Source organism: Astyanax mexicanus, chromosome 8, assembly GCF_023375975.1.
Source record: "Astyanax mexicanus isolate ESR-SI-001 chromosome 8, AstMex3_surface, whole genome shotgun sequence".
Lineage (NCBI taxonomy): Eukaryota > Metazoa > Chordata > Actinopteri > Characiformes > Acestrorhamphidae > Astyanax > Astyanax mexicanus.
Window position 1 is genome coordinate 32,335,729 of NC_064415.1, and position 26,030 is coordinate 32,361,758.

The 26,030-nt window shown below is 33.8% G+C and overlaps 2 protein-coding genes and 2 long non-coding RNA genes across 5 annotated transcripts in view; all 4 read left to right on the forward strand.

The window, feature by feature from the left end:
* The window catches only part of LOC111196881 (uncharacterized), a 60,221-nt gene that overhangs the window by 7,535 nt on the left and 26,656 nt on the right, over nucleotides 1-26,030 (forward strand). The window lies entirely within an intron of this gene.
* Nucleotides 6,312-7,182, forward strand: LOC111196880 (uncharacterized). The gene is made up of 3 exons (XR_007440187.1): nucleotides 6,312-6,396; nucleotides 6,508-6,542; nucleotides 6,916-7,182. It is a non-coding gene; the product is annotated as an uncharacterized LOC111196880 (long non-coding RNA).
* LOC125803843 (uncharacterized) lies at nucleotides 7,354-16,238 on the forward strand. The gene is made up of 2 exons (XR_007440185.1): nucleotides 7,354-7,843; nucleotides 15,683-16,238. It is a non-coding gene; the product is annotated as an uncharacterized LOC125803843 (long non-coding RNA).
* On the forward strand, nucleotides 13,393-16,238 carry LOC111196745 (uncharacterized). 2 transcript variants are annotated; one of them, XM_049482178.1, is made up of 4 exons: nucleotides 13,393-13,714; nucleotides 13,817-14,161; nucleotides 14,287-14,499; nucleotides 14,745-16,238. In XM_049482178.1, exons 1-4 carry the CDS (start codon nucleotides 13,672-13,674, stop codon nucleotides 14,747-14,749), a joined length of 606 nt encoding a protein of 201 aa, XP_049338135.1. In that variant the 5' UTR covers nucleotides 13,393-13,671; the 3' UTR covers nucleotides 14,750-16,238. The 2 variants fall into 2 exon arrangements, with proteins under 2 accessions (XP_049338135.1, XP_049338136.1); XM_049482179.1 differs by having other exon boundaries at nucleotides 14,290-14,499.

Sequence of the window (26,030 nt, forward strand, 5' to 3'; positions counted from 1 at the left end):
ACATACACTAAACACACTAAATGCACAATTATTTGTGAACCAGGGGGATGAGTGGGATGTGTCAGAAAAAGCAGAAATTGTTTTAAAATAAACATTTATTTTGAAAATGTGCCGAAATCTGCACCCCTGCCATGGAAAACACCTCCTCTCTGAAGCTCGTTTTTTAAATTAAAGTAAGCTAAAGCAATTATTTCCTATTACTTTTATCAAGGAGAAAGTGAGTATGAGCTGCCGAGAGGGGGTGCCTTTTATGGCGAAAGTGCAGATTTAGGCACTACCAGGGCTGGACTGGTAATCTGGCGGGCCGACAGTCTTTAGGGGCTGATGCAGATTTTTTTTTCCCCCTTTTTTTTCCTAAGAGACCGGCCCACAATTTAGAGTGGGCGGACCATTGGCCCATCTTCAATATAGACAGTGGACTGAACCAATCAGGATATAGGAAGAAAGCGGCCACACCCTTTCTCTGCATGGTTTAGCTCTGAGCACATGGGCGACTGGAAACAGTGCACCGGAGAGTGCACGCAGAGAAAGGGTGTGGCCGCTTTCTTCCTATATCCTTATTGGTTCAGTCCACTGTCTATATTGAAGTTGGGCCTATGGGCCATGCCCTCTAAATTGTGGGCCGGTCTCGCTCGCTCTCTGTCTCCCTTGCTTAATTGCGCGCTTAATCTCTCTTTTTTTCTCTCTCAGACTGTCTCTCTCTCTCTCACTTTCTCTCGCTCTCTCTCTCTGATGTGAGTGATTGACACCACTAATATAATTAAATTGTATAAATCTAAAGCTGATATTTCTTAAAAAGAACTCAAACACTAAAATGCATCCATTAATTAGAAAAAAAATATTTGTAGTTAAAGCTGTTGTTTTTGTTTTTAATAAAGCGCCACAATCAGGCTCAATGTTTGTTTGATTCACCTAGATCGAAAGATCCTATCATGATGAGAGTAGAAGAAAACCCTGCTTTCAAGCATTTAATAAAAGAGCCCCATTAAACATTCAATCAAAAAAAACATGATTATACTAAAGTTAATTTTTTATTATGAAGTTGATAATGGTGAGGCTATACAGAATGCCCTGTTTGTAGCCTGATACAAATACATGTTATAGCTGTTTAAAGGAGGAAGCACCTTTAACCTGAAAAATTAGAATTGAACTGTTGTATCAGATAAATAAAAAAATATACATATTAGAGATGATTTAAATAAAAAGGATAAAAATAATTGAACTACACAAAAATGGTGGAGTTAACAATAAACACTAAACTTATTCTGACGATACACTATGCGTCTCTGTAACCCCACATACATGAATTACAAGTCGGTTGTGCTCTGCTAATTATGAGGGGCCGGTCTAAACCAAAAATGCCAGTCCCAGTCCAGCCCTGGGCATTACTGTGGTGCCGAATTCAGCACCCCCGCCAGGAAAAGTACCCCCTTTTGGGAGAGGCTGCAAGTGACATTTCTTTTTCCTTATTTCTTATGAGTCAGCATAGCTTACAACAGTTTCTTGGAAATTTCCATTTTCTAAATAGAATTTCGTAGCAATAAGGTTGTTTTTCTGTGTAAAGAAAGAGACAAACGTTATAAATGTCTCTTAATAAGAAATGGTAGGATGTACTAAGTAACTAATAAAAATAGAACTCTCAGAAAAAAAATGTCTTCCTGCATTTTTTGTTCCTCTTACTACTGAAGGGAAGGTCACCCTGGTTGCTTTAGACTTTAGACTTTTTAATTCTAGTTTATGCTCCTGCATAGAGTACTTTTACTTTTTCTGTAATGTACTAAGAAATGTTAAATATTTTTTGTGGGTGTTAACTCTTCAGTGTGGAGTAATGGAGTAAACACAAACCCTATACGTTCTTTTTCTTATGATTTTAATGCTCAACACAATGTTTTAAAAATGAAGCAACAGTGTGCACTCATGTAACTTAAACAAAGCTTACACTATAGTATATGTGAATATTATTATTATTTTTTAAATAGCTGAGAAACAGCTACAGTGGGCAAGAGTACACTGATGGTGAGCAAAGGCACACCCCCATTAAGCAAATATGTGAAGCCAAGAGCTGAAAGAAAAAAATCTTATTAGTAATTTACAAATAAATGATAAATAAACTTTACCTTACTTTTTAAGTGTCTCCGCTTTTTAGCGAACTTAAGGTTTATTAAAAATATGGAACATATTTTAAATGAATTTCCCAAATTAAATTTGTGCATTTTACTTATTTATTTCAATTTGCTTAAGGTGCACAGTGTTTAGTAATATTTAATGGCTTTCATGTTTCATGTTTCACGTATGTTTTACTGTTAAAATTAAGGTAACAGTTCTAGTTTTGCTGAAAAAAATCTTCCTCCACTTAATTTGTGCATCGAATTATAAGGCGCATTATCAATAAACATCTATTTTCTGGTCCATTTTTGTACATTTTGTGCAACACGTAATTAACAGGGATGTTCTAATGTCTTTCTTCCACTAGGTGGCGAGACCTTTAAAGCTGAGCTAGGTTAAATAAACAAAACTGTAATTCTAAAAGAATACAAATATTTCAGAAGAGTCAGAAAAGTCAAACGAGCGCTTGAATGCTAATCTACACAGATTTGTCTCCTGAAAACTGTTTATTTAGGTGAGAAAAGTGCTTTTTTTATTTACAGTAAGCTTGGATTTCCACTGAAGCTAGAGCATTAGCATTAGCAGCTATCCACTAGCAGGTAATGCTAATGCTGCTTCAGCAGTGCTAGCCAGGGTTAGCAGCAGGCTACAGGCTGATAATACTTACCTCTGAACGGCAAAAAGCTAGTGCTAGCGTGGTTAGCGGGTAATGCTAATACTGCTGGAGAACTGAACTAAAACTCATGTATAACTCTGCACTTCAGCGGAGTGGCTTGACAGCTTCTTACAACCTGGCTTGTAAAATTCATACATAAGATGCACCAGATTATAAAGTGCACTGACCGCTTTTGGGAAAATTGAAGGTATTTTTATAGTGCGAAAAATATGGCAAATATTATACAATTAACTTATGCTACATACAATGGCATTAAAAAGGTTTTGTCCTCCTACAGATTTCTGTTGTTTTTACTGTTTTTGCCAATTTTCAATGAAACTTTAATATCAGACAAAGATAACCTGAGTAAATATAAAAAAAAAACACTTTTTTAATGATAGATTTATATATTTAAGGAAAAAAACTCCAAACCAATCTAGCCCAGTGTGAAAAAGTATTTGCCCCTAAACCTAATACTTGTATAAAAGTTGTATCACTCTTGGCGGCAACAACTGCAATCAAGCTTTACCGAAAACTGGCAATGAGTCTTTCACATCTCTGTAGAGGAATTCTGTTTTGCTCTTCTTTACAGAATTGTTTTAATTCAGCCCTATTGGAGGGTTTTGGAGCATAAACTTCCTGTTTAAGATCATTCACAGCATCTCAATCAGGCTTTGACTAGGCCACTCCAAAACCTTAACATATTTTTTTTTAAAGTCATTTAAAAACCCAGGTACACCTGAGCTTCTGAGGTCAGAAACAGATGGCCGGATATTCTCCTTTAGGACTGTCTAGTAAACAGCAGAATTCCAGTTTATCTGTTACAGCAAGTTTTTCAGACCCTGAAGCAGCAAAGTAGCCCCAGACCATCACACTACCACCACCATGTTTTACATTTATTAAGATGTTCTCTATCCGAAATGATGTGTTAGTTTTACCCAAGATGTAACATGATGCACACCTTCCAAAAAGTTCCACTTTTGTCACGTCAGTCCAAAAATATTTACCCAGAATTCTGGGGATCATCAAGATGTTTTTTTCTTTTTGGTCAGCAGTGTTTTTTACCTTGGAACTCTTCCATGAACACCATTTTCAACCAGTCTCTTTCTTATTATTGAATCATTAACACTGACCTTAACTTAGGCAATTAAAACCTGCAGTTCTTAAAATGTTGTTCTAGGTTCTTTGTGACCTCTTGCATGAGTTTTTCATGCCCTTTTGGAATAAATTAGGCCGGTCACTCCTGGGAAGGTTCGCCAGTGTTTCGTGTTTTCTCCATTTGTGAATAATAGCTCTCGCTGTGGTCTGCTAAAGTCCCAAAGACTTAGAAATGATTTTGTAAACTTTTCTAAACTGATAGATGATTAGTGATTTTGTTTTTATTTTTTTATTTTTCAGATTGGGGCATATTGTGTTGCTTTTTGAGATGTTTTAGGTGCTTCATGTTGTCAGACAGGTTCTATTTAAGTGATTTCTTGATTCTAATCAGATCTGATTGTGTTTAGTAGTGAAACTGAAAAGTGTGGTTAATTACAGTTTATTTATGGTGGAGGAAACACTTTTTCAAAAAGGCTAGATAGTTTTTTTCCCCTTAATAAATAAAATCATCATTTACAAAGTGCTTTTATATGGACTCAGATTATATTTGTTTGACATTAAAGTTAGTTTGATAATCTAAAAAAATGTAAGTATGACAAAAATGCAAAAACAACAGAAATCTGTAAGGGGGCAAATGCTTTTTCACTACACACTATCCATTATCTGTGTTGTTTTACTGTTGGAATAAATTGGGGTGTTGGAGATGAAGAGGGCTAATGATCATCCAACATTTAAAATCTGGTATAAAGTCCTGCCTGGACAGTAGAGACAGTTACTCTAATAAAAGCAGGATAGACTATTGTTTAATAATGTTTAATAGGAAAGAAATAGTGAATGAACAGGAGTCGCAATACTTTTGTCTATAGTGAGGCCCATGTTCAGAGGGGTGTGATTAGCTAAACATAAACAGGATGTAGGTATGGTCAAGTTTTTATTTTGGGTCATGAGCCATTTGCTGCCATTTTATGTCCTAGAATGCTGTACTTTCAAATCTGTGACAAACTGAACAAAAAAAAGTTTACTATTTTTTTTTTTTTTCATTTAGTTTAACGGTTATTCTTACAACAACAATGACCTAATGTTATACATTTAGAAGATGGAATTAAATTGAAAACCACTCATACCACTAAACCCCCAAACACATTACACATTTTCCAACTGCAAGACAGTGAAGAAGAGAATGTATTTATAAAGTATTACACAGAGCACTCACCACAGCTATCACATATAGATTAATATACAAAGATACCGTTAGCCAGATCATGGAAAGTTCCAGGACCCTAATAGAGTATTAAAATAGTTAAGTCCATAAATAAGTGAGTCCCTGTGAACAGAACTGACCTGCTACGCTATGCTTCCTTAAAACTAATTCAACCAATCATATTAGTTTACGATGTTAGAACACCCAATCATATCAGACGTGACGCTTCTGATTTTTTGGTTTTTTTTTCTACAGAGAGATGACCAGTTTATTAGACATTAGTGTCTCAGTTGGAGAAGAGGAACAATGATGATCACTGTCGTTATCTCTCTTTGTCTTTTTGTAACCGGTGAGTCAATCATTTGATTTAAAATATGATTCTTTTGTTTTTGTTTTATCACATACAATATATTTATTCAGTGTTTTTAGTGGTTAATTTGTTTTCCTTGTTTCAGTAAAAATGTCTAACGATGATCTTCAAGTGCAAACAGAGAAGATTGGAGAAAACATAGAGATAAAATGTGAGGAGAGCTTTATCAAATACAACCATCAGTATAGTTTTGCTTGGTATAAGCAGAGTTATGGAAAGCTGCCTCAGCTTGTTGTGAGATTAGTTAACAATAATTCAAACGTCAGATACCCTCGACAATTTATACAGCGCTTTAATGCGACTCTGAAAGGAGATCAGTTTGTTCTCAACATTCAGGAAACTGTAGAAGAAGATTCTGGAACATATTTCTGTGTGAGAGTGAAGACTGATGTTACAGAGTTTGGATCTGGAACGCTTCTGATCTTTAACGGTAAAAGTTCAGTTCTAATAATTTACATGATTTATTATCTATTTGTAAAACATGATAAGTGTTAATTTGTTTTTATATTACGTATTGTTTTATATATTTTTTTTATTATTCATTATAAAGAAGAAAAGACTCAGAAGGGAAATCTGACTGAACTAAAGGTGAAAAGTGGAAAATCTGCAGGTTCACTCCAGTGTTCAGTACTAATGGCTACTTTAAGCTGTTCAGGAGATCACAGTGTGTACTGGTTCAGACCCGACTCAGGAGAACCTCGTCCAGGAATCATCTTCACTCATGGAGACTCCAGCAGTCAGTGTACGGGGAGTTCTGAGGAAGGTAGGAATGTTGATTTACTGTTGATTTATTTGCTTCTTTTAGTTGATTCACTTTTAGGTAATTTGATCCACTGATCTGCTGTATGCCTTTTATCATTTCAGAAAGAAGTAATTGGATTGTTGCTGCCTTGTCATTATTCAGTGTGATCTCTGTTATTGTGAATGTGGTTCTGGCTTTTCTGCTTCTTAGGAAGCAACAGAAAGGTTAGTTAATAGTATACACCATATATAACCTTTTCATTATATTACATTTTTTGTGTTATATAAGTTTCTTTTTGTAAAAGAGAATTTGTATAAATCTCTGTTATTTTTTAGGTCGTTGCAAAGATCCTACAAATCACACAAATCAGGTAAAATAAAAATCAGTTTTTTTAAGACGCTATAATGTGGTATAGAATGTTTATTGCCTTGTTAAAACTGATTCACAGTTTATGAACTGAATATCATCGCTGTCCAAAAGATAATACAAGTTTTAGTTTGCTGCATCATTTTAAAACTACTAATAGTCTTGGGTCATACTGTGTCAAAATTCCATGATGAATGGACAAATAGAATGAATCCAACAATTTCTGTAATCAAATGTTTTACAGTTCTTCTCTTTGAAAGGTTTTCCTCTTCTGTTACTTTTTGTTTTTTATTTTGGAAAGTAACGATATGAATTTATGGAATGGTCTGTAATGGTTTGTAATGGTTTATAATTGTTTATCTTGTGTTCTGTATCAGGATGAAGACACAGATGCCTTGAACTACGCAGCGATACAATTCAGAAACAAGCCGCCTCCCTCCAGAACACCCAGATCTCCTCCCTCCAGAACACCCAGAGTCCAGGAAAGTCAAGATATTTATTCTCAAGTCAAAGTGCGATAGAGAATGGGAAATTAACTTTAATTTATATATATATATATATATATATATATATATATATATATATATATATATATATATATATATATATATATATATATATGCACTGGATATTGGAATAAATAATTTTTTTCCAATATATAAATATTGGAAAAATCACAACAGAATTTTGTGATTGTGACAATTAATCACGGCTTTTCTTGTCTTCTTAGGACTAAGCTGTTACTAATCGATATTTAAATTTAAATAAAGTAATCAATTTTAGATTCAATAGATTCAATTGATTCAAAAAGGAGTATGTTTTAAAAATGGATATTTATATTTAAATAAAATAATCCATTTTGGATTAAATTCATTTGTTTCTATAAATATTTTACACCATATATTTGAAATCTTATTTGACAAAGTTCCACAAAACTCATGTGTGTTCATCTAACTAATAGTGAAGTAAATGCATGTTTAAAATGTTGCTTTCAACATATTTTAAAGAACATCAGAAGTATTGTTAGTTCATTACACTGTATCTGATTCCATGGTTTAGAAACAGATTTCTTGTATTCTACAGTGATTATCAGCTTATCAATTACTTTCTGTGTTAACTGAAAGTCAATTAAAGGAATGTGACAAAAGTCATGGGATAGCAGTTTGTAAATGAATGATGAAATGTTAAATCAGGGGATGGCTTGGGGTACACCCACACCTGTGTAGGTTGTGATGTTTGTTGTGATCTTGTGAATGATGCTGAACACTGAGCTGTGTGTTTATGAATGATCAGAGTTAATGCGAGGTCTGATAGTGGATAAAAGTGAGATAGATGGGTCTTTATTTTGAAGACATTTGTCAGGCTTTTAAATTCCTCAATCCATCACTTGGAGTTGTACTGGGAATACTTCTAAAATAGGCATTACCACTCACAGTGGACAGAGCAGTTGGTTGTAATGATCTTGGTTGGTGATGTCTGATGTCTAGGACTGTTCATGCATTCAGACAAGAGACAACCATACACAGTTTGCTAAGTGCGGACCACGCCTAAAGAAGTAGAGAAAGAAGAAGGAAAAAGGGGAGGGAGCTCAGGGAAATTTGGACTGAACTGCGTGCTTGAAGAAGCGTGTAGTTATATCCCCCCATTTTATTTTATAAGAAGTAGAAGAGTAGAAAAAAGGCGGTTGTAAGGGAGGAGGTGGGTTGCAAACTTTCGTCACGAGAGGTAGTTAGTTAGGGGAGGTATTTATAGGACGGTTGATTGATACGGGGTGGAGTTAGAACGTAGAGTTCGGGCGTGGTCCTTCTCCCACACTTTTGTTATTACATAACATCATTTAATGCTGGAGACCACACACACACACACATCCTGCACATCAGTGTAGTGTTCCTTTGCCTCCACTGGACATGGTTAAATAAATACATGATACTAGCTCTGGTCTAATGACTTTTGGCACATTAATGTATATACTGTTAGTGTCTGTAATCTACAGTATCAGTATCATAATGCTATTGCTTGTGTTTTAATGAAATTTGTAAATAGCTTTTTTATCTTTGTTTGAAATAAGTTTTTTAATATATGTTCTTGTGTTGCTAATAAATATATGATAAACCATGAAGTGCAATTAGCGTTTGTTATGGACAAATAAATAGAATAATAACAGAGTATTAAAATAGTTAAGTCCATAAATAAGCGAGGCCCTGTGAACAGAAATTTGCTACGCTATGCTTCCTTAAAACTAATTCAACCAATCATATCAGTTTATGATATTAGAACACACCCAATCATATCAGACGTGTGTTATGTATAAGACAATATTGGAATATAATCAGACAATGTTTGACTATAACCAATTCATTATAACCAATTATTTTAGGGTTATGGTGACCCTACATAATATATATATATATATATATATATATATATATATATATATATATATATATATATATGTGTGTGTGTGTGTATGTGTGCTATGGCAAGCCAAACAGGAAATATATAATAAAAGCTGATATATATATAATGAAAGTCGATATATATATAATGAACTCTGATATATATATATAATGAAAGCTGATATATATATAATGAAAGCTGATATATATATATAATAAAAGCGATATATATATAATGAAAGCCGATATATATATAATGAAAGCGATATATATATAATGAAAGCTGATATATATATAATGAAAGCCGGTATATATATAATGAAAGCGATATATATATAATGAAAGTGATATATATATAATGAAAGCAATATATATATAATAAAAGCGATATATATATAATGAACTCTGATATATATATAATGAAAGCTGATATATATATAATGAAAGCCGGTATATATATATAATGAAAGCGATATATATATAATGAAAGTGATATATATAATGAAAGCAATATATATATAATAAAAGCGATATATATATAATGAACTCTGATATATATATAATGAAAGCTGATATATATATATAATGAAAGCCGGTATATATATAATGAAAGTGATATATATATAATGAAAGCAATATATATATAATAAAAGCGATATATATATAATGAACTCTGATATATATATAATGAAAGCTGATATATATATAATGAACTCCGATATATATATATATATATAATGAAAGCTGATATATATATAATGAAAGCCGATATATATATAACGAAAGCCGATATATATATAATGAACTCTGATATATATATATATAATGAACTCTGATATATATATAATGAAAGCCGATATATATATAATGAAAGCCGGTATATATATAATGAAAGCGATATATATATAATGAAAGTGATATATATATAATGAAAGCAATATATATATAATAAAAGCGATATATATATAATGAACTCTGATATATATATAATGAAAGCTGATATATATATAATGAAAGCCGGTATATATATAATGAAAGCGATATATATATAATGATAGTGATATATATATATATAATGAAAGCAATATATATATAATAAAAGCGATATATATATAATGAACTCTGATATATATATAATGAAAGCTGATATATATATATAATGAAAGCCGGTATATATATAATGAAAGCGATATATATATAATGAAAGTGATATATATATAATGAAAGCAATATATATATAATAAAAGCGATATATATATAATGAACTCTGATATATATATAATGAGAGCTGATATATATATATAATGAACTCCGATATATATATATAATGAAAGCCGATATATATATAATGAAAGCCGATATATATATATAACGAAAGCCGATATATATATAATGAACTCTGATATATATATAATGAACTCTGATATATATATAATGAAAGCCGGTATATATATAATGAAAGTGATATATATATAATGAAAGCAATATATATAATAAAAGAGATATATATATAATGAACTCTGATATATATATAATAAAAGCTGATATATATATAATGAAAGCTGATATATATATAATAAAAGCTGATATATATATAATGAAAGCTGATATATATATATAATGAAAGCTGATATATATATAATAAAAGCTGATATATATATAATGAAAGCTGATATATATATATAATGAAAGCTGATATATATATATAATAAAAGCTGATATATATATAATGAAAGCTGATATATATATATAATGAAAGCTGATATATATATAATAAAAGCTGATATATATATAATGAAAGCTGATATATATATATAATGAAAGCTGATATATATATAATGAAAGCTGATATATATATATATATATATATATAATGAACGCTGGTAGACCGTCCCCGGCTCGGGGAAAGTGAAAGCAGCTCGCGGGCCGGTGCTTTTTTGCCACCTTCGCCCCCTGACACTTTAAAGCCAGTCCGAGGCCGGTCGCGCTGCACCTCCGTGGAGAGAATGCGCCGCGCTGCCTGCCGGTGGTCGGCAACCCCCTATATATCTCTTTTATTATATATATATTGCTTTCATTATATATATATATCACTTTCATTATATATATATCCCTTTCATTATATATATACCGGCTTTCATTATATATTTATCAGAGTTCATTATATATATATATATATATCAGAGTTCATTATATATATATCGGCTTTCGTTATATATATATCGGCTTTCATTATATATATATCAGCTTTCATTATATATATATCAGCTTTCATTATATATATATATCGCTTTTATTATATATATATTGCTTTCATTATATATATATCACTTTCATTATATATATATCGCTTTCATTATATATATACCAGCTTTCATTATATATATATCAGCTTTCATTATATATATATCAGAGTTCATTATATATATATATCGCTTTTATTATATATATATTGCTTTCATTATATATATATCGCTTTCATTATATATATACCGGCTTTCATTATATATATATCAGCTTTCATTATATATATATCGGAGTTCATTATATATATATCGGCTTTCATTATATATATATCGGCTTTCATTATATATATATCGCTTTTATTATATATATATCAGCTTTCATTATATATATATCAGCTTTCATTATATATATATCGGCTTTCATTATATATATCGCTTTTATTATATATATATATATCAGCTTTCATTATATATATATCAGAGTTCATTATATATATATCGACTTTCATTATATATTTCCTGTTTGGCTTGCCATAGTGTGCGTAAGTATATATATATATATATATATATATATATATATATATATATATATATATATATATATATATATATCATAGTCATAGTTTCTTTATTTATCTCCCAAGGAGAAATTTTTCTTGGATTGAGGGCATACTGCACTACAACACAAAACAGACAAACATACAGACAATCATGTGACCAAAACCATATCATTACAATACATTAAGGATTTAAAGTGCATTACATTATATACTTTTACAGAACCCCACTGCCCCTATACAACCGAATACAGTCAGACGTCCTTATTATTTAGAATCTTAATTGACAATGGAACAAAATAATGTTTAAACCTATTGTGCCTACACAAAGGAACCCTGTATCTTCTACCTGAGTTCATGAGCTGGTACTCCCGATGTAGCACATGTGTACTATCGGAAACAATATTCCTAGCCTGCCTAATTATTGCCTGCTGCCACAGCTCCTGCGGGCCAAAAGGGGCAGGAATGCCCATAATTTTCCCAGCTGTCTTAACTAGGCTATTTAATTGTGTTTTGGATTGAACTGTTAAATTGTCAAACCAACTTGTAATACCTTATCTTAAAACTGATTCAATAGCTGCTCTGTAGAATATTAACATGATGTTCTTACAGACACCATATAATCTGAGTCTGCGAAGAAAATGAAGGCGCTGATGGATCCTAGAGCACACCCTGTTCACCTGTGTTTTCCAACTCAGATTACAGTCTATGTAAACTCCAAGATATTTAAATGAGCTCACCTTCTCAATGGTTTGACCATGAATAGACACAGGGTCAGAGATTCCGACTTTTCGAGGGTCCACCAGCATTTCCGCAGTCTTACTTGTATTAATCTGCAGTTTGTGTACCTTACACCAGGCCACAAGATTTTCTACAGCTATATGATACGTATTTGGATTAGAGGTTTTTGTTAACAAACTAAGCAAAACGGTGTCATCAAAAAATTTTATCAGGTGCTGGTTTGCGTCCATACTAACACAATCATTAGTGTAGAAAGTAAACAGGAAAGGTGAACTGACACTCCCCTGAGGGGCCCCAGTACTACAAACTGTTATATCAGATAAAGCCGAGTTAAACTTTACTTGTTGTGGCCTATTGGACAGGAAAGAATAGTACCACTTAATTAAGAATGGATTTACGTTTGCATGGACTAACTTATTAAGAATCAGATGTGGCTGTATTAAGTTAAAAGCTGAACTGAAAAAAAAAAAAAAAAAAAAAAAAAAATATATATATATATATATATATATATATATATATATATATATATATATATATATATGTATAACTCTATATTAGTAAGGGAGTCTTCATAAATACTAGATATGGTTATATATATATATATATTAATCTGTTTTCAATACTTTTAAGGCTTGCTCTCAAGAACAGGATAGGAGTCATGTTAGGTCATCTCCCAGCATAGGCCGCACACCCCAGACATGCAAAACAGGAAACCCAACTTTAGGATTAGCAGGGATCTATGGAGCCAGGACCCTCAGCTAATGTGAAAAACAGGAAAGTTTTTTGTGAGCACTCACAATACTAGGAAATGTACTGAAGAACACTTACGTATACAATTGTGTGGGATTTTTTATGTTCAGGTGACTTCATACTGGGAGGAGTCGAGGAGAATAGAGTTCTTTTAATACGACTGTAAAATGTAAGAGATTCAGAGTCTGTCCCTGGAAGCTGAGCGGTGTGCGAATCGTGAGGCTTCAGGTAGGCTCTCCAGGAGCCTCCTGTTAATAAACTGTTTTTTTTTGTTGTTGTTTTGAGAGAATCTAAGACTCCTGTTGAACCTTCCTTAACTGCAGTATATGGATAATTATTTCGGTTTGTATGCAACACGTGACACAACCTCTTTTTTTGTTTTTTTTCTAAAGAGAGATTATCAGTTTATTAGACATTAGTGTCTCACTTGTTGAAGAGGAACAATGATGATCACTGTCGTTATCTCTCTTTGTCTTTTTGTAACGGGTGAGTCAATCGTTTGATTTAAAATATGATTCTTTTTTTTTTCATCACAAGCAATAGAGTTATTCATTGTTTTTAGAATTTGAATTGTTATCTTTGTTTCAGTAAAACCGTATCCAGATGGTCTTCAAGTGCAAACAGAGAAGATTGGAGAAAATGTTACAATAAAATGTGAGGAGAGCTTCATCAAAGACAACCATCAGTTTAGTTATGCTTGGTATAAGCAGAGTTATGGAAAGCTGCCTCAGCCTGTTGTGAGATTAGTTAACAATAATTTAAACGTCAGATACAATCGACAATTTCAACAGCGCTTTACTGCGACTCTGAAAGGAGATCAGTTTGTTCTCAACATTAATGAAACTGTAGAAGAAGATTCTGGAACATATTTCTGTGTGAGAGTGAAGACTGATGTTACAGAGTTTGGATCTGGAACACTTCTGTTCTTTAATGGTAAAAGTTCAGCTCTACTAATTTACATAATTTATTATCTATTTGTAAAAAAAATGATAACTGTTAATTTGTTTATATATTATTATTGTTTTATTTTCTTTCTTTTTTTATTATTCATTATAAAGAAGAAAAGTCTCAGAAGGGAACTCTGACTGAACTAAAGGTGAAAAGTGGAAAATCTGCAGGTTCACTCCAGTGTTCAGTACTAATGGCTACTTTAAGCTGTTCAGGAGATCACAGTGTGTACTGGTTCAGACCCGACTCAGGAGAACCTCGTCCAGGAATCATCTTCACTCATGGAAACTTCAGCAGTCAGTGTGCAGGGAGTTCTGAGGAAGGTAGGAGTGTTTATTTAACTACTAATAGTCTTGGGTCATACTGTGTCAAAATGCCACGATGAATGGACAAATAGAATGAATCCAACAATTTCTGTAATCAAATGTTTTACAGTTCTTCTCTTTGAAAGGTTTTCCTTTTCCGTTACTTTTTGTTTTTTATTTTGGAAAGTAATGATATGAATTTATGGAATGGTCTGTAATGGTTTGTAATGGTTTATAATTGTTTATCTTGTGTTCTGTATCAGGATGAAGACACAGATGCCTTGAACTACGCAGCGATACAATTCAGAAACAAGCCGCCTCCCTCTAGAACACCCAGATCTCCTCCCTCCAGAACACCCAGAGTCCAGGAAAGTCAAGATATTTATTCCCAAGTCAAAGTGCGATAGAGAATGGGAAATTAACTTTAATTCATATATATATATATATATATATATATATATATATATATATATATATGCACTGGATATTGGAATAAATAATTTTTTGTTACTAATCGATATTTAAATTTAAATAAAGTAATCCATTTTAGATTCAATAGATTCAATTATATGTGAGTGGTACATGTGAGTTGTGTCAATCACTTACAAAATTCCTTGTATCAATTACAGCTTTAGGTCATATATCAGCATAAATAAAAATGATCTACCTTCTAATCACAGTTAATCACATATTTCCTTTTTTATTAGGAGTATGTTTTAAAAATGGATATTTATATCTAAATAAAATTATCCATTTTGGATTAAATTCATTTTATTCTATAAATATTTTACACCATATATTTGAAATCTTATTTGACAAAGTTCTACAAAACTCATGTGCGTTCATCTAACTAATAGTGAAGTAAATGCATGTTTAAAATGTTGCTTTCAACATATTTGAAATAATATCAGAAGTATTGTCAGTTCATTACACTGTATCTGATTTCAGGGTTTAGAAACAGATTTCTTGTATTCTACAGTGATTATCAGCTTATCAGTTACTTTCTGTGTTAACTGAAAGTCAATTAAAGGAATGTGACAAAAGTCATCGGATAGCAGTTTGTAAATGGATGATGAAATGTTAAATCAGGGGATGGCTTGGGAAATGCCCACACCTGTGTAGGTTGTGATGTTTGTTGTGATCTTGTGAATGATGCTGAACACTGAGCTGTGAGTTTATGAATGATCAGAGTTAATGCGAGGTCTGATAGTGGATAAAAGTGAGATAGATGGGACTTTATTTTGAAGACATTTTTCAGGCTTTTAAATTCCTCAATCCATAGCATCACTTGGAGTTGTACTGGGAATACTTCCAAAATAGGCATTACCACCCACAGTGGACAGAGCAGTTGGTTGTAATGATCTTGGTTGGCGATGTCTGATGTCTAGGACTGTTCATGCATTCAGACAAGAGACAACCATACACAGTTAATGCAGGAGACCACACACACACACACACACATCCTGCACATCAGTGTAGTGTTCCTTTGCCTCCACTGGACATGGTTAAATGACATGATACTAGCTCTGGTTTAATGACTTCTGGCACGTTAATGTATATACTGCTAGTGTTTGTAATCTACTAATCCATGTACTACACACATGTATCAGTATCATAATGCTATTGAAATTTTATCTTTGTTTGAAATAAGTTTTTTTAATATATGTTCTTGTGTTGCTAATAAATATATGATAAACCATGAAGTGCAATGAGCATTTGTTACAGACAAATAAATAGAATATCTGTGTGTTAATGAACATCTTGTCAGACTGTCTTTTCTTCACTGTTTTGCTGACATTTTTCAGTAAGAAAAAATGGCCGCTTAATTATCGCCCACGGTTTTAAAGGGATAGTTCGGTATTTTTGACATGAGTCTGTATGGCATCATCATAACCAGTGTCGTGCATCCACACTGACTTACCCCCCACAGCGTCCTGTGAGCCGAGTTCTTGTCCAGTTTAGGTCAAAGCGAAAGTAGTCCGGCATGTTTGCTGGGGTCAGGAAAATAACTCCTTTTTCTTCCCAAAGCAGTACGTGTTCAAAAGAGTGATTTATTTACATCACAAAAAACTAACCCTGCAAAAGTCACGCCTCGTAAATCACTTGGGTCCTACTTTCTCTCGTTCCATATCAATGCGCGCAGCGCTGCAACCTGACAGCTAGCCTACGTGTTTGGGTCGCTTTGTTTACTTCTCGCCTCGAGAACATGTCTGACTACGAGAGTGACGAGGAAAACATTGATCACCGCTCAGAGCCACGGGGATATCTTTATGAACCCGAGTATACAGATGTTGAACTTCGCCAAATGGAATTAGATCGGGCAGAAAGAGAGAGGGTGGACAGAGAAGTGGTGGAAGATGAAACTGGAGCGAACATTGGTAGGCTACAGTTTTATTTACCTGGGGTGAAGGGACAGAAGATTTCTTCAGAATCCGTTTCTTCATCTGTCGTTGTCCAGGACATGTGGATAAAAAGTCATCATCGCTGAAGTGCGCACTGCAAACACGAAGCTTTTTTATTTTTTCCACTTTTGTGTCCACATGGATGCCCAGCGCTAGTACCCAAAGTTTCCTCAGAGCAACATCAGTCACAGGAAAACGATGAAAACTCTGCGGAGAATCAGCCACATCTTTGTTGCTACAGCCTGGATAGTCACAAGTCCGCACCATTTTAACACACACACACACACACCTAGCTATATATATATATATATATATGTGTTTACAAAGCTTATAAAAGCCAATAGACTTCTCCCTAAAGTTAGCTCGTTTGCGTTGCTAGTCTGAACACAGCTGCTAAGCACTGCCAAAACACAGAACAAGTTGACGTGTGCGCAGCTCGCTGTCAGAATGACGCGCACTGATACGAAATGAGAGAAAGTAGGACCCAAGTGATTTACGAGGCGTGACTTTTGCAGGGTTAGTTTTTTGTGATGTAAATAAATCACTCTTTTGAACACGTACTGCTTTGGGAAGAAAAAGGAGTTATTTTCCTGACCCCAGCAAACATGCCGGACTACTTTCGCTTTGACCTAAACTGGACAAGAACTCGGCTCACAGGACGCTGTGGGGGGTAAGTCAGTGTGGATGCACGACACTGGTTATGATGATGCCATACAGACTCATGTCAAAAATACCGAACTATCCCTTTAAGTTTGTTGAATTTGTCATTCACCAACCTAAACTATTACATAATGATTGCAGGTCTCAGATATATGTGCAGTGGCTTGCAAAACATTCATAGCCCTTTGAATTTTTTCCCATTTTGCCACTTTACGATCACAAACTTCAATATTTTTTACTAAGATTTTAAGTGACAGACCAACACAAAGTAGCACATAATTGTGGAATGGAGAGAAACTGATGTATGGTTTTCAAAACGTTTACAAAAAACCCTGAAAAGTGTGACATGCCAAAGTATTCAACCCGTTTTCTCTAAACACCCAAAAGAAAAGTCTAGTGCAATTAAAATGGTGACAGAAAATTCAAGGGATATGAATACTTTTGCAAGCCACTGTAAACAAGAATAAACAGGCATCAGTAAGATACATGCTGCAGTTGTTAGTTTTTAATAATACTTTTTTATAATAATAATAATAATAATAATAATAATAATAATAATAATAATAGTAATTTATTAAAGTTTTAATGAATTAGGTAAAATCTTATCTAACTGATTCTCTGAGTCTGAGGTCGAGCTGCTGGGAGATATGAAACTGTGTTGAGATCAGTTCTGACTTTTTACTGATCTTTGTGATCACTACTAATGAGATGTTTTAATATGCTGAATAGAGGTGTAAAACTAAGGATTATAAATAAATAAATAAAATAAACATTAACACTGTGTTAATGTTAACTGAGTGCGTATCTGAATGTGTATGCCATTGTGGCTGCTATACAGTATAGGCCTTATATTTATATATATGTATATGTATATATACATATATATATACATATACATATATAGATATATATATATGAATATTATAATAAACAAAACACTCTGATCTTAACACTCTGCTCTTAACACCTTCATATCTTCAGTACATTCACAGTAGAATGACTATTAAGTTATTTCACTGTAGTTCTGAGGCAGCAGGAAGTCACATAAAAAAAAATATATATAAAGTGAGTCAATGACACTGTACATTAATCAAATTCATGTAGTGGGCACAACACTGTGTTTTTGGTAAATTTAAGTTAATCTACTGGGACTGATACATATCTGCCTCATTGTCAAACACATAAGATGTGATGTAATCACACAAAACACAGCAACTCAATCTTACAGCTTTTTATAACTCAAAGCTTTTAATACCGTGGATTAATATAACTCACACACAGTAAACAAAGCCCAAGAGAAGCAGCAGCAGTCTGTGGAGAATTATTACACCCTGATGGTGAGTGAGAGGTGGGAGGACACGCCCACTATGCAAATAGCATGACCAACATCAGATGAAGACCCCTGCAGGATTGCTCAGTAGACCCTGTTCAACTAAAGAGTTAAACTGAGCATGTGCAGTAGTGCAGAGTAGTTGGCTTGGCCTCAACCAGAGTTCAACTACAAACTGTAGTAAATTTTACAAACACAGATTGTTAAGTGAGATCAACTTTTATTAAGAAACTGTACACTGTAATCCTAGATAAGTTGAATTTACTTAATTTACATTAAGAAAATGGAGAAAACCGGTTGCTTTAAATAAGTTAAGTAATAGGTAATAAAAACTTAACTTAACATTAATTAAAACATCAAGTTATTACAACTAAAGGGGAAGTTGATTTAACTTTTTTTTTGTTATACCAATTCATTTGCCCTACATCTCTACGTAAATTTTTGTTTCAAATAAATGAATATTTATTTAATATATACACACTGTAAGCCTGGCAAAGGTGAATTTAGAGGTCAGTTAATCATAATATACGATCTATAAGTTTACTTAAACATGTCAGTAAAAATTCTGTTTGACAGAATTGAACATGCTGTGAATGTGCGGTGAGCAGAGCTAGCAGTGTGCTAGCTAACTATGTACAATATGCTTACATTTATATTATTTATGTGTATATATATAAGTTTAAAGTTTAAGTTTATTTGCACAAAATGAGAAATGGTCAAAATAATGAAAAAGGTACAGTGCTTATAAACCCATATTACTTTAGAAACAACAATGCTAATGTTTTAAGAGTTCATAAATCAATATTTGCTGGAACTATGGCATCACATCAATGTCAAAAGTCGGGGGCGCAAAAATAACAGGTGAAAAAAAAATGTGTGTGTATATAACTCTCATGAGCACAAATGTGAAGCTCGTGAGCAAAAAAAAGGGAACGTGTGCGTGATGAACAGAATCACTCTTGAGTTTTGAAATGGGTGGATTTGCCTACAAAGTTTGATCTACAAGTTTACCCAAACTTGTCAGTAAAACTTCTGTCTGACAGAATTGAACATGCTGTGTGGTGAGCAGAGCTAGCAGTGTGCTAGCTGACTAGCTAGGCTAATGCTAACCAGCTGCTGCCTCCTGGTTTATATATTGCTCTGTTCTAAACCATTTGACGTCCTTGAAAACAAACAGGACGTATTAGAGTGTTTAACCTTTGAAATAGAAACTCTCTGGACAGTTCTGTGTCCCCAAGTACAGGGAGTTGACTGTTTTGTAACAGGCTTTGCGTTTGACAGTGGAAATGCAACTTAACGCCTATCCCCTGTGCTGAAAACTGCTTGTTATTGCAGGGCACCTGTTTGAGATGTATCCCCCATATTAACTCAGCTCATGTAATTTATCCTAAAAGCAAAAAATAAATAAATGCTAGAATTTTATTGATGTCAGTTGTCCCACATTCAAACAAATTCGTAACATAAACTATACACTTACCAAAATTACATCCTGGCAGAGTCACAAAATAAAAAGCTTCTTCATTCTGCTTTAACAGCAAGCTGAAAAAACTGAGCTCTTAAAAGTAAAAAAAAAAAAAAACAGAAACAAAAAAACAAATCTGTTAGAGTGCTATAACTTACAAAGTTAAGTCAAACCATGAAAAAATATAAAATGTTTAGTTTATTAAATGAAAAATTATTAACACATTAAATACCTGCTAAAATGAGTACAATAGGTATACTTACATTTGACAGTAATAAAATAAAAGGTAATAATTTATGCACAATGTAATTATATTTTAAATTAGATATAAAATCCAGGCTTACAGTGTGTGTTGTGTGTGTGTGTGTGTGTATATATATATATATATATATATATATATATATATATATATATATATATATATATATATATATATATATATACATGCAGTGCCTTGCGAAAGTATTCACCCCCCTTTACATTTTTCACATTTTGTTACCTCACAACCTGGAATTCAAAGGGAATATTTGAGGGTCTGCATCATTTAATTTACAGACCATGCATACAACTTTCAACATTTAATTTTTTTTTTATTGTGAAGCAAACAACAAATAGGACAAAATAACTGAAAACATCAGTGTGCATAACTATTCACCCCTGTAAGTCAGTACTTTGTAGAGCCACCTTTTGCAGCAATTACAGCTGCAAGTCGCTTTGGATAAGTCTCTATGAGCTTGCCACATCTTGCCACTGGAATTTTTGCCCATTCCTCATGGCAAAACTGCTCCAGCTCCTTCAAGTTAGATGGTTTCCGTTGGTGTACAGCAATCTTCAAGTCTGACCACAGATTGTCAATTGGATTAAGGTCTGGGCTTTGACTAGGCCATTCCAATATGTTTACACGTTTCCTCTTGAACCACTCAAGTGTTGCTTTAGCAGTATGCTATGGGTCATTGTCCTGTTGGAAGGTAAATCTCCACCCTAGTCTCAAATCACTGACAGACGTAAACAGGTTTTGCTCAAGAATATCCCTGTATTTAGCATCATCCATCTTCCCCTCGACTCGGACCAGTTTTCCAGTCCCTGCTGCTGAAAAACATCCCCACAGCATCATGCTTCCACCACCATGTTTCACTGTGGGGATGGTGTTCCTGGGGTGATGAGATGTGTTGGGTTTGCGCCAGACATAGCGTTTTCCTTGGTGGCCAAAAAGTTCAATTTTGGTCTCATCTGACCACAGTACCTTCCTCCATACAGTTTGGGAGTCTCCCACATGCCTTTTTGCAAACTCGAAACGAGCCTTCCTATTTTTGCCTGTGAGTAAAGTTTTTTTTCTGGCCACTCTTCCATAAAGCCCAACTCTATGGAGTGTACGGCTTATTGTGGTCATATGAACAGATACTCCAGTCTCTGCTTGGGAACTCTGCAGCTCCTTCAGGGTTACCTTTGGTCTCTGTGCTGCCTCTCTGATTAATGCCCTCCTTGACCGGGCTGAGAGTTTTGGTGGGCGGCCCTCTCTTGGCAGGTTTGTTGTGGTACATGTTCTTTCCATTTGATGATGATGGATTTGATGGTGCTCCGGGGGATCATCAGAGATTTGGATATTTTTTTATAACCCAACCCTGACTTATACTTCTCTCCCTGACTTGCTTGGAGAGCTCCTTGGTCTTCATGGTGTTGTTTGGTTAGCTTAATGGTGTTGCAGCCTCTGGGGCCTTTCAGAAAAGGTGTGTATATACTGACACATCATGTGACACTTAGATTGCACACAGGTGGCCTTCATTTCACTAAGCATGTGACTTCTGAAGGTAATTGGTTGCACCAGAACTTTTTAGGGGCTTCATAATAAAGGGGGTGAATACATATGCACATGCCAATTTTCAGTTTTTTATTTTCATATTTTTTTTATATACATATATATTTTTTCTCATTTCACTTCTAAAACGTAGACTATTTTGTGCAGATGCATCACATTCAATTCAGATAAAAACTGCTTTTGAGTGACCTTATTCCACACCTGGCACAAAAATTCTATTTTTCAATTGGGTTCAGGTCTGGAGATTGACCGTCAACTTATCTGAATGTCAGTCAGCAAAAAAAAGCAACTGCAGGATGACATCCAGTGACCTATAAAATGAATGGCACATGGCAGCTGGGGTGAAGTGCATGAAAAGAACAGTTCAAAACAATCTCTTAGAGGCAAAACTCGCTAGAAAAAGAACCTTCTTCAATGAGAAGCAAAGAAGAACCATGCTGAAGTTGACTGGAGTAAGACCATTTTTCAGATTCCAATTTTCAGCTTTGCTCCACACCTGGCCATCAAATTTTTAGATGGAGACCTGCAGAGGTATACTTGCACCCACTGTGAAATTTGGTGGAGGACTAGTGATGATCTGGGGATTGTTCAGCAAGGCTGGAATTGGGCAGGTTCATCATTGCAAATGACGCATGAATCAAGCCGCATACAAGCAAGATCAATTAAGGTGTAAATAAAGGACCACCAGATCAAGACCCTGCCATGGCCAGCACAATCTCCAGCCCTGAACCCCATTGAAAACCTCTGAAATGTAATTAAGTGGAAGATAGATGGTCACAAGCCATGAAACAAAGCTGAACTGCTTGAAAATGTTTGTGCCAGGAATAGCATAAGGTGACGCAAAAGCAGTGTGAAAAACTGGTGGAGAGCATGCCGAGACACATGAAAGATGTGATTAAAAATCTGGGTTATTCTACCAATTATTGATTTTAAACTCTTCCTTAGATAAAACTTTAGTATTGTTGTTTCTAAATGAATATGCACTTGTTTTATTTGCATTATATAAGGTTTGAAAGCTTTGCATCTTTTTTTTTTGTTAATTTGACCATTTTTTCATTTTCTGCAAAAAAAATGTTTTTAATTGAAATTTTGTCCGTAGTTTATAGAATTAAAACAACAATGTTCCTTTTACTCAATCATATTCCTATAAATAGCAAAATCAGAAAAACTGATTCGGGAACTGAAGCGGTCTCTTAATTTTTCCAGAGCTGTATACAGTATATAGATATTGAGCAGTGGGTTCTGTGTATCTGTGTTTTATTACTCTTGGAATAAGTTGGGATGCTGGAGATTGAAGAGTGAAGATCATTCAGAACATCCCGACTTCACTAATACTTTCATCACTGAATGCAATCAAATCCTCACAGCAGTGCTTTAAAATCTGGTATAAAGTCTTGCCTGGACAGTAGAGACAGTTACTCTAATAAAAGCAGGATAGACTATTGTTTAAAAGCCTTGACATAGAAAGAAACAGTGAACAAATAGGAGTCTCAATATTTTAGTCTATATTGAGGCCCATGTTTAGGGGGGCGTGATTAAAATAAGTATAAACAGGATGTAGGTGTGCTCGCTGCCTGGTAGGCCTTTAAATGCTGTACTCTTAAATCTGTGCCATATAAAATAAATAAACAATAAATAAATAAAGTAGTTTCCTACTTTAAAGAGTGAAATTGTTTCCATTTACTTTGACGGTTATTCTTAAAATAACATTGACTATACACATATAGAAGATAGAGGTAAATTTAACACCACTCAAGCCACTAAACCCCCAAACACATTACACATTTTACAACTACAAGCCAAAAAATGGAAAGTTCCAGGACCCTTATGAAGTATTAAAGTAGTTAAGCACATAGATACAAGAGGCACTGAGAATAGAGCTGACCTGCTGTTTCCTTAAAATTTATTCAACCAATCATATCAGTTTACAATATCAGAGCACCCAATCATGTCAGACGTGACGCTTCTGTTTTTTTGCTTTTTTGTTTTGTTGTTTTCTACAGAGAGATGACCAGTTTATTAGACATTAGTGTCTCACTTGTTGAAGAGGAACAATGATGATCACTGTCGTTATCTCTCTTTGTCTTTTTGTAACCGGTGAGTTAATCATTTGATTTAAAATATGATTCTTTTCTTTTTCATGACAAACAATATATTTATTCAGTGTTTTTAGTGGTTAAATTGTTTTCTTTGTTTCAGTAAAAACGTCTAACGATGATCTTCAAGTGCAAACAGAGAAGACTGGAGAAAATGTTACAATAAAATGTGAGGAGAGCTTCATCAAAGACAACCATCAGCATAGTTTTGCTTGGTTTAAGCAGAGTTATGGAAAGTTGCCTCAGTTTGTTGTGAGATTAGTTAACAATAATTCAAATGTCAGACACAATCGACAATTTCAACAGCGCTTTAATGCGACTCTGAAAGGAGATCAGTTTGTTCTCAACATTCAGGAAACTGTAGAAGAAGATTCTGGAACATATTTCTGTGTGAGAGTGAAGACTGATGTTACAGAGTTTGGATCTGGAACGCTTCTGATCTTTAACGGTAAAAGTTCAGTTCTAATAAGATGTTTTATTATCTGTCATTTTACAAAACAAACACCAGTTATTCTTTTTTTTACACACAGTAGTTTTCATATTACTTATTGCTTTTTATTTTTTCATTATTATTAATTATAAAGAAGAAAATTCTCAGAAGGGAACTCTGACTGAACTAAATATGAAAAGTGGAAAATCTGCAGGTACACTCCAGTGTTCAGTACTAATGGCTACTTTAAGCTGTTCAGGAGATCACAGTGTGTACTGGTTCAGACCCGACTCAGGAGAACCTCGTCCAGGAATCATCTTCACTCATGGAGACTCCAGCAGTCCGTGTACAAGGAGTTCTGAGGAAGGTAGGAATGTTGATTTACTGTTTATTTATTTTCTTCCTTTAGTTGATTTTCTTTTAGGTAATTTTATCCACTGATCTGCTGTATGCCTTTTATCATTTCAGACAGAAGTAATTGGATTGTTACCTCCTTGTCAATATTCAGTGTAATCTCTGTTATTCTGAATGTGGTTCTGGCTGTTCTGCTTCTTAGGAAGCAACAGAAAGGTTAGTTAATATTATATACAGTTTATAACCATAACATTATATAACTCTTTTAGTGTTTTTCTATAGAGAATTTGTATAAATCTTAATGTTATTTTTTTCAGGTTGTCAAAAAGATCCTCCAAGTCGCAAAAATCAGGTACAATTTATTGTTCTACTTTTTAAGAAAATATTTTTAAGACGCTACAATGTGGTATAGAATGTTTATTGATGCCATGTTGACACTGATCTGCAATTTATTAACAGAATATTGTCGATGTCTAAACGGTAATACAATTTTTACTTTTAATGCATCATTTCATAACTACTAATAGTCATCAGTGATAATGTGTCGAAACTCCATGATGGACACAATGGACCAATAGAAATGATCCAATAATTTTTAGAATTAATTTTTTTTTACTGTGACTTTTTGGAAAGGGTTGGCTTGTTCTTTGGTCTGAAATAGTTTGTAATGGTTTGTAATGATTTGTTTAATATGATTTTCTGTATCAGGATGAAGACACAGATGCCTTGAACTACGCAGCGATACAATTCAAAAACAAGCTGCCTCCCTCCAGAACACCCAGATCTCCTCCCTCCAGAACACCCAGAGTCCAGGAAAGTCAAGATATTTATTCTCAAATCAAAGTGCGATAGAGAATATGAAACTATCTATATGTACATATTAGGGATGTCAGTCGTTAAAAAAATGGAATAATCACAACACAATTGTATGATTAATCACAATTTTTCTTCTTCTTAGGACTGAACATTTACTAATGGGTAAATAAATGAAAAAAAGGT

Bases quoted from the DNA above. Each gene is read 5' to 3' on its own strand.
- LOC111196745 (XM_049482178.1), top strand. From the start codon at position 13,672: ATGATGATCACTGTCGTTATCTCTCTTTGTCTTTTTGTAACGG. The intron at 13,715-13,816 runs GTGAGTCAATCG...TCTTTGTTTCAG, and splicing joins TCTTTGTCTTTTTGTAACGG to TAAAACCGTATCCAGATGGT. The intron at 14,162-14,286 runs GTAAAAGTTCAG...TTCATTATAAAG, and splicing joins AACACTTCTGTTCTTTAATG to AAGAAAAGTCTCAGAAGGGA.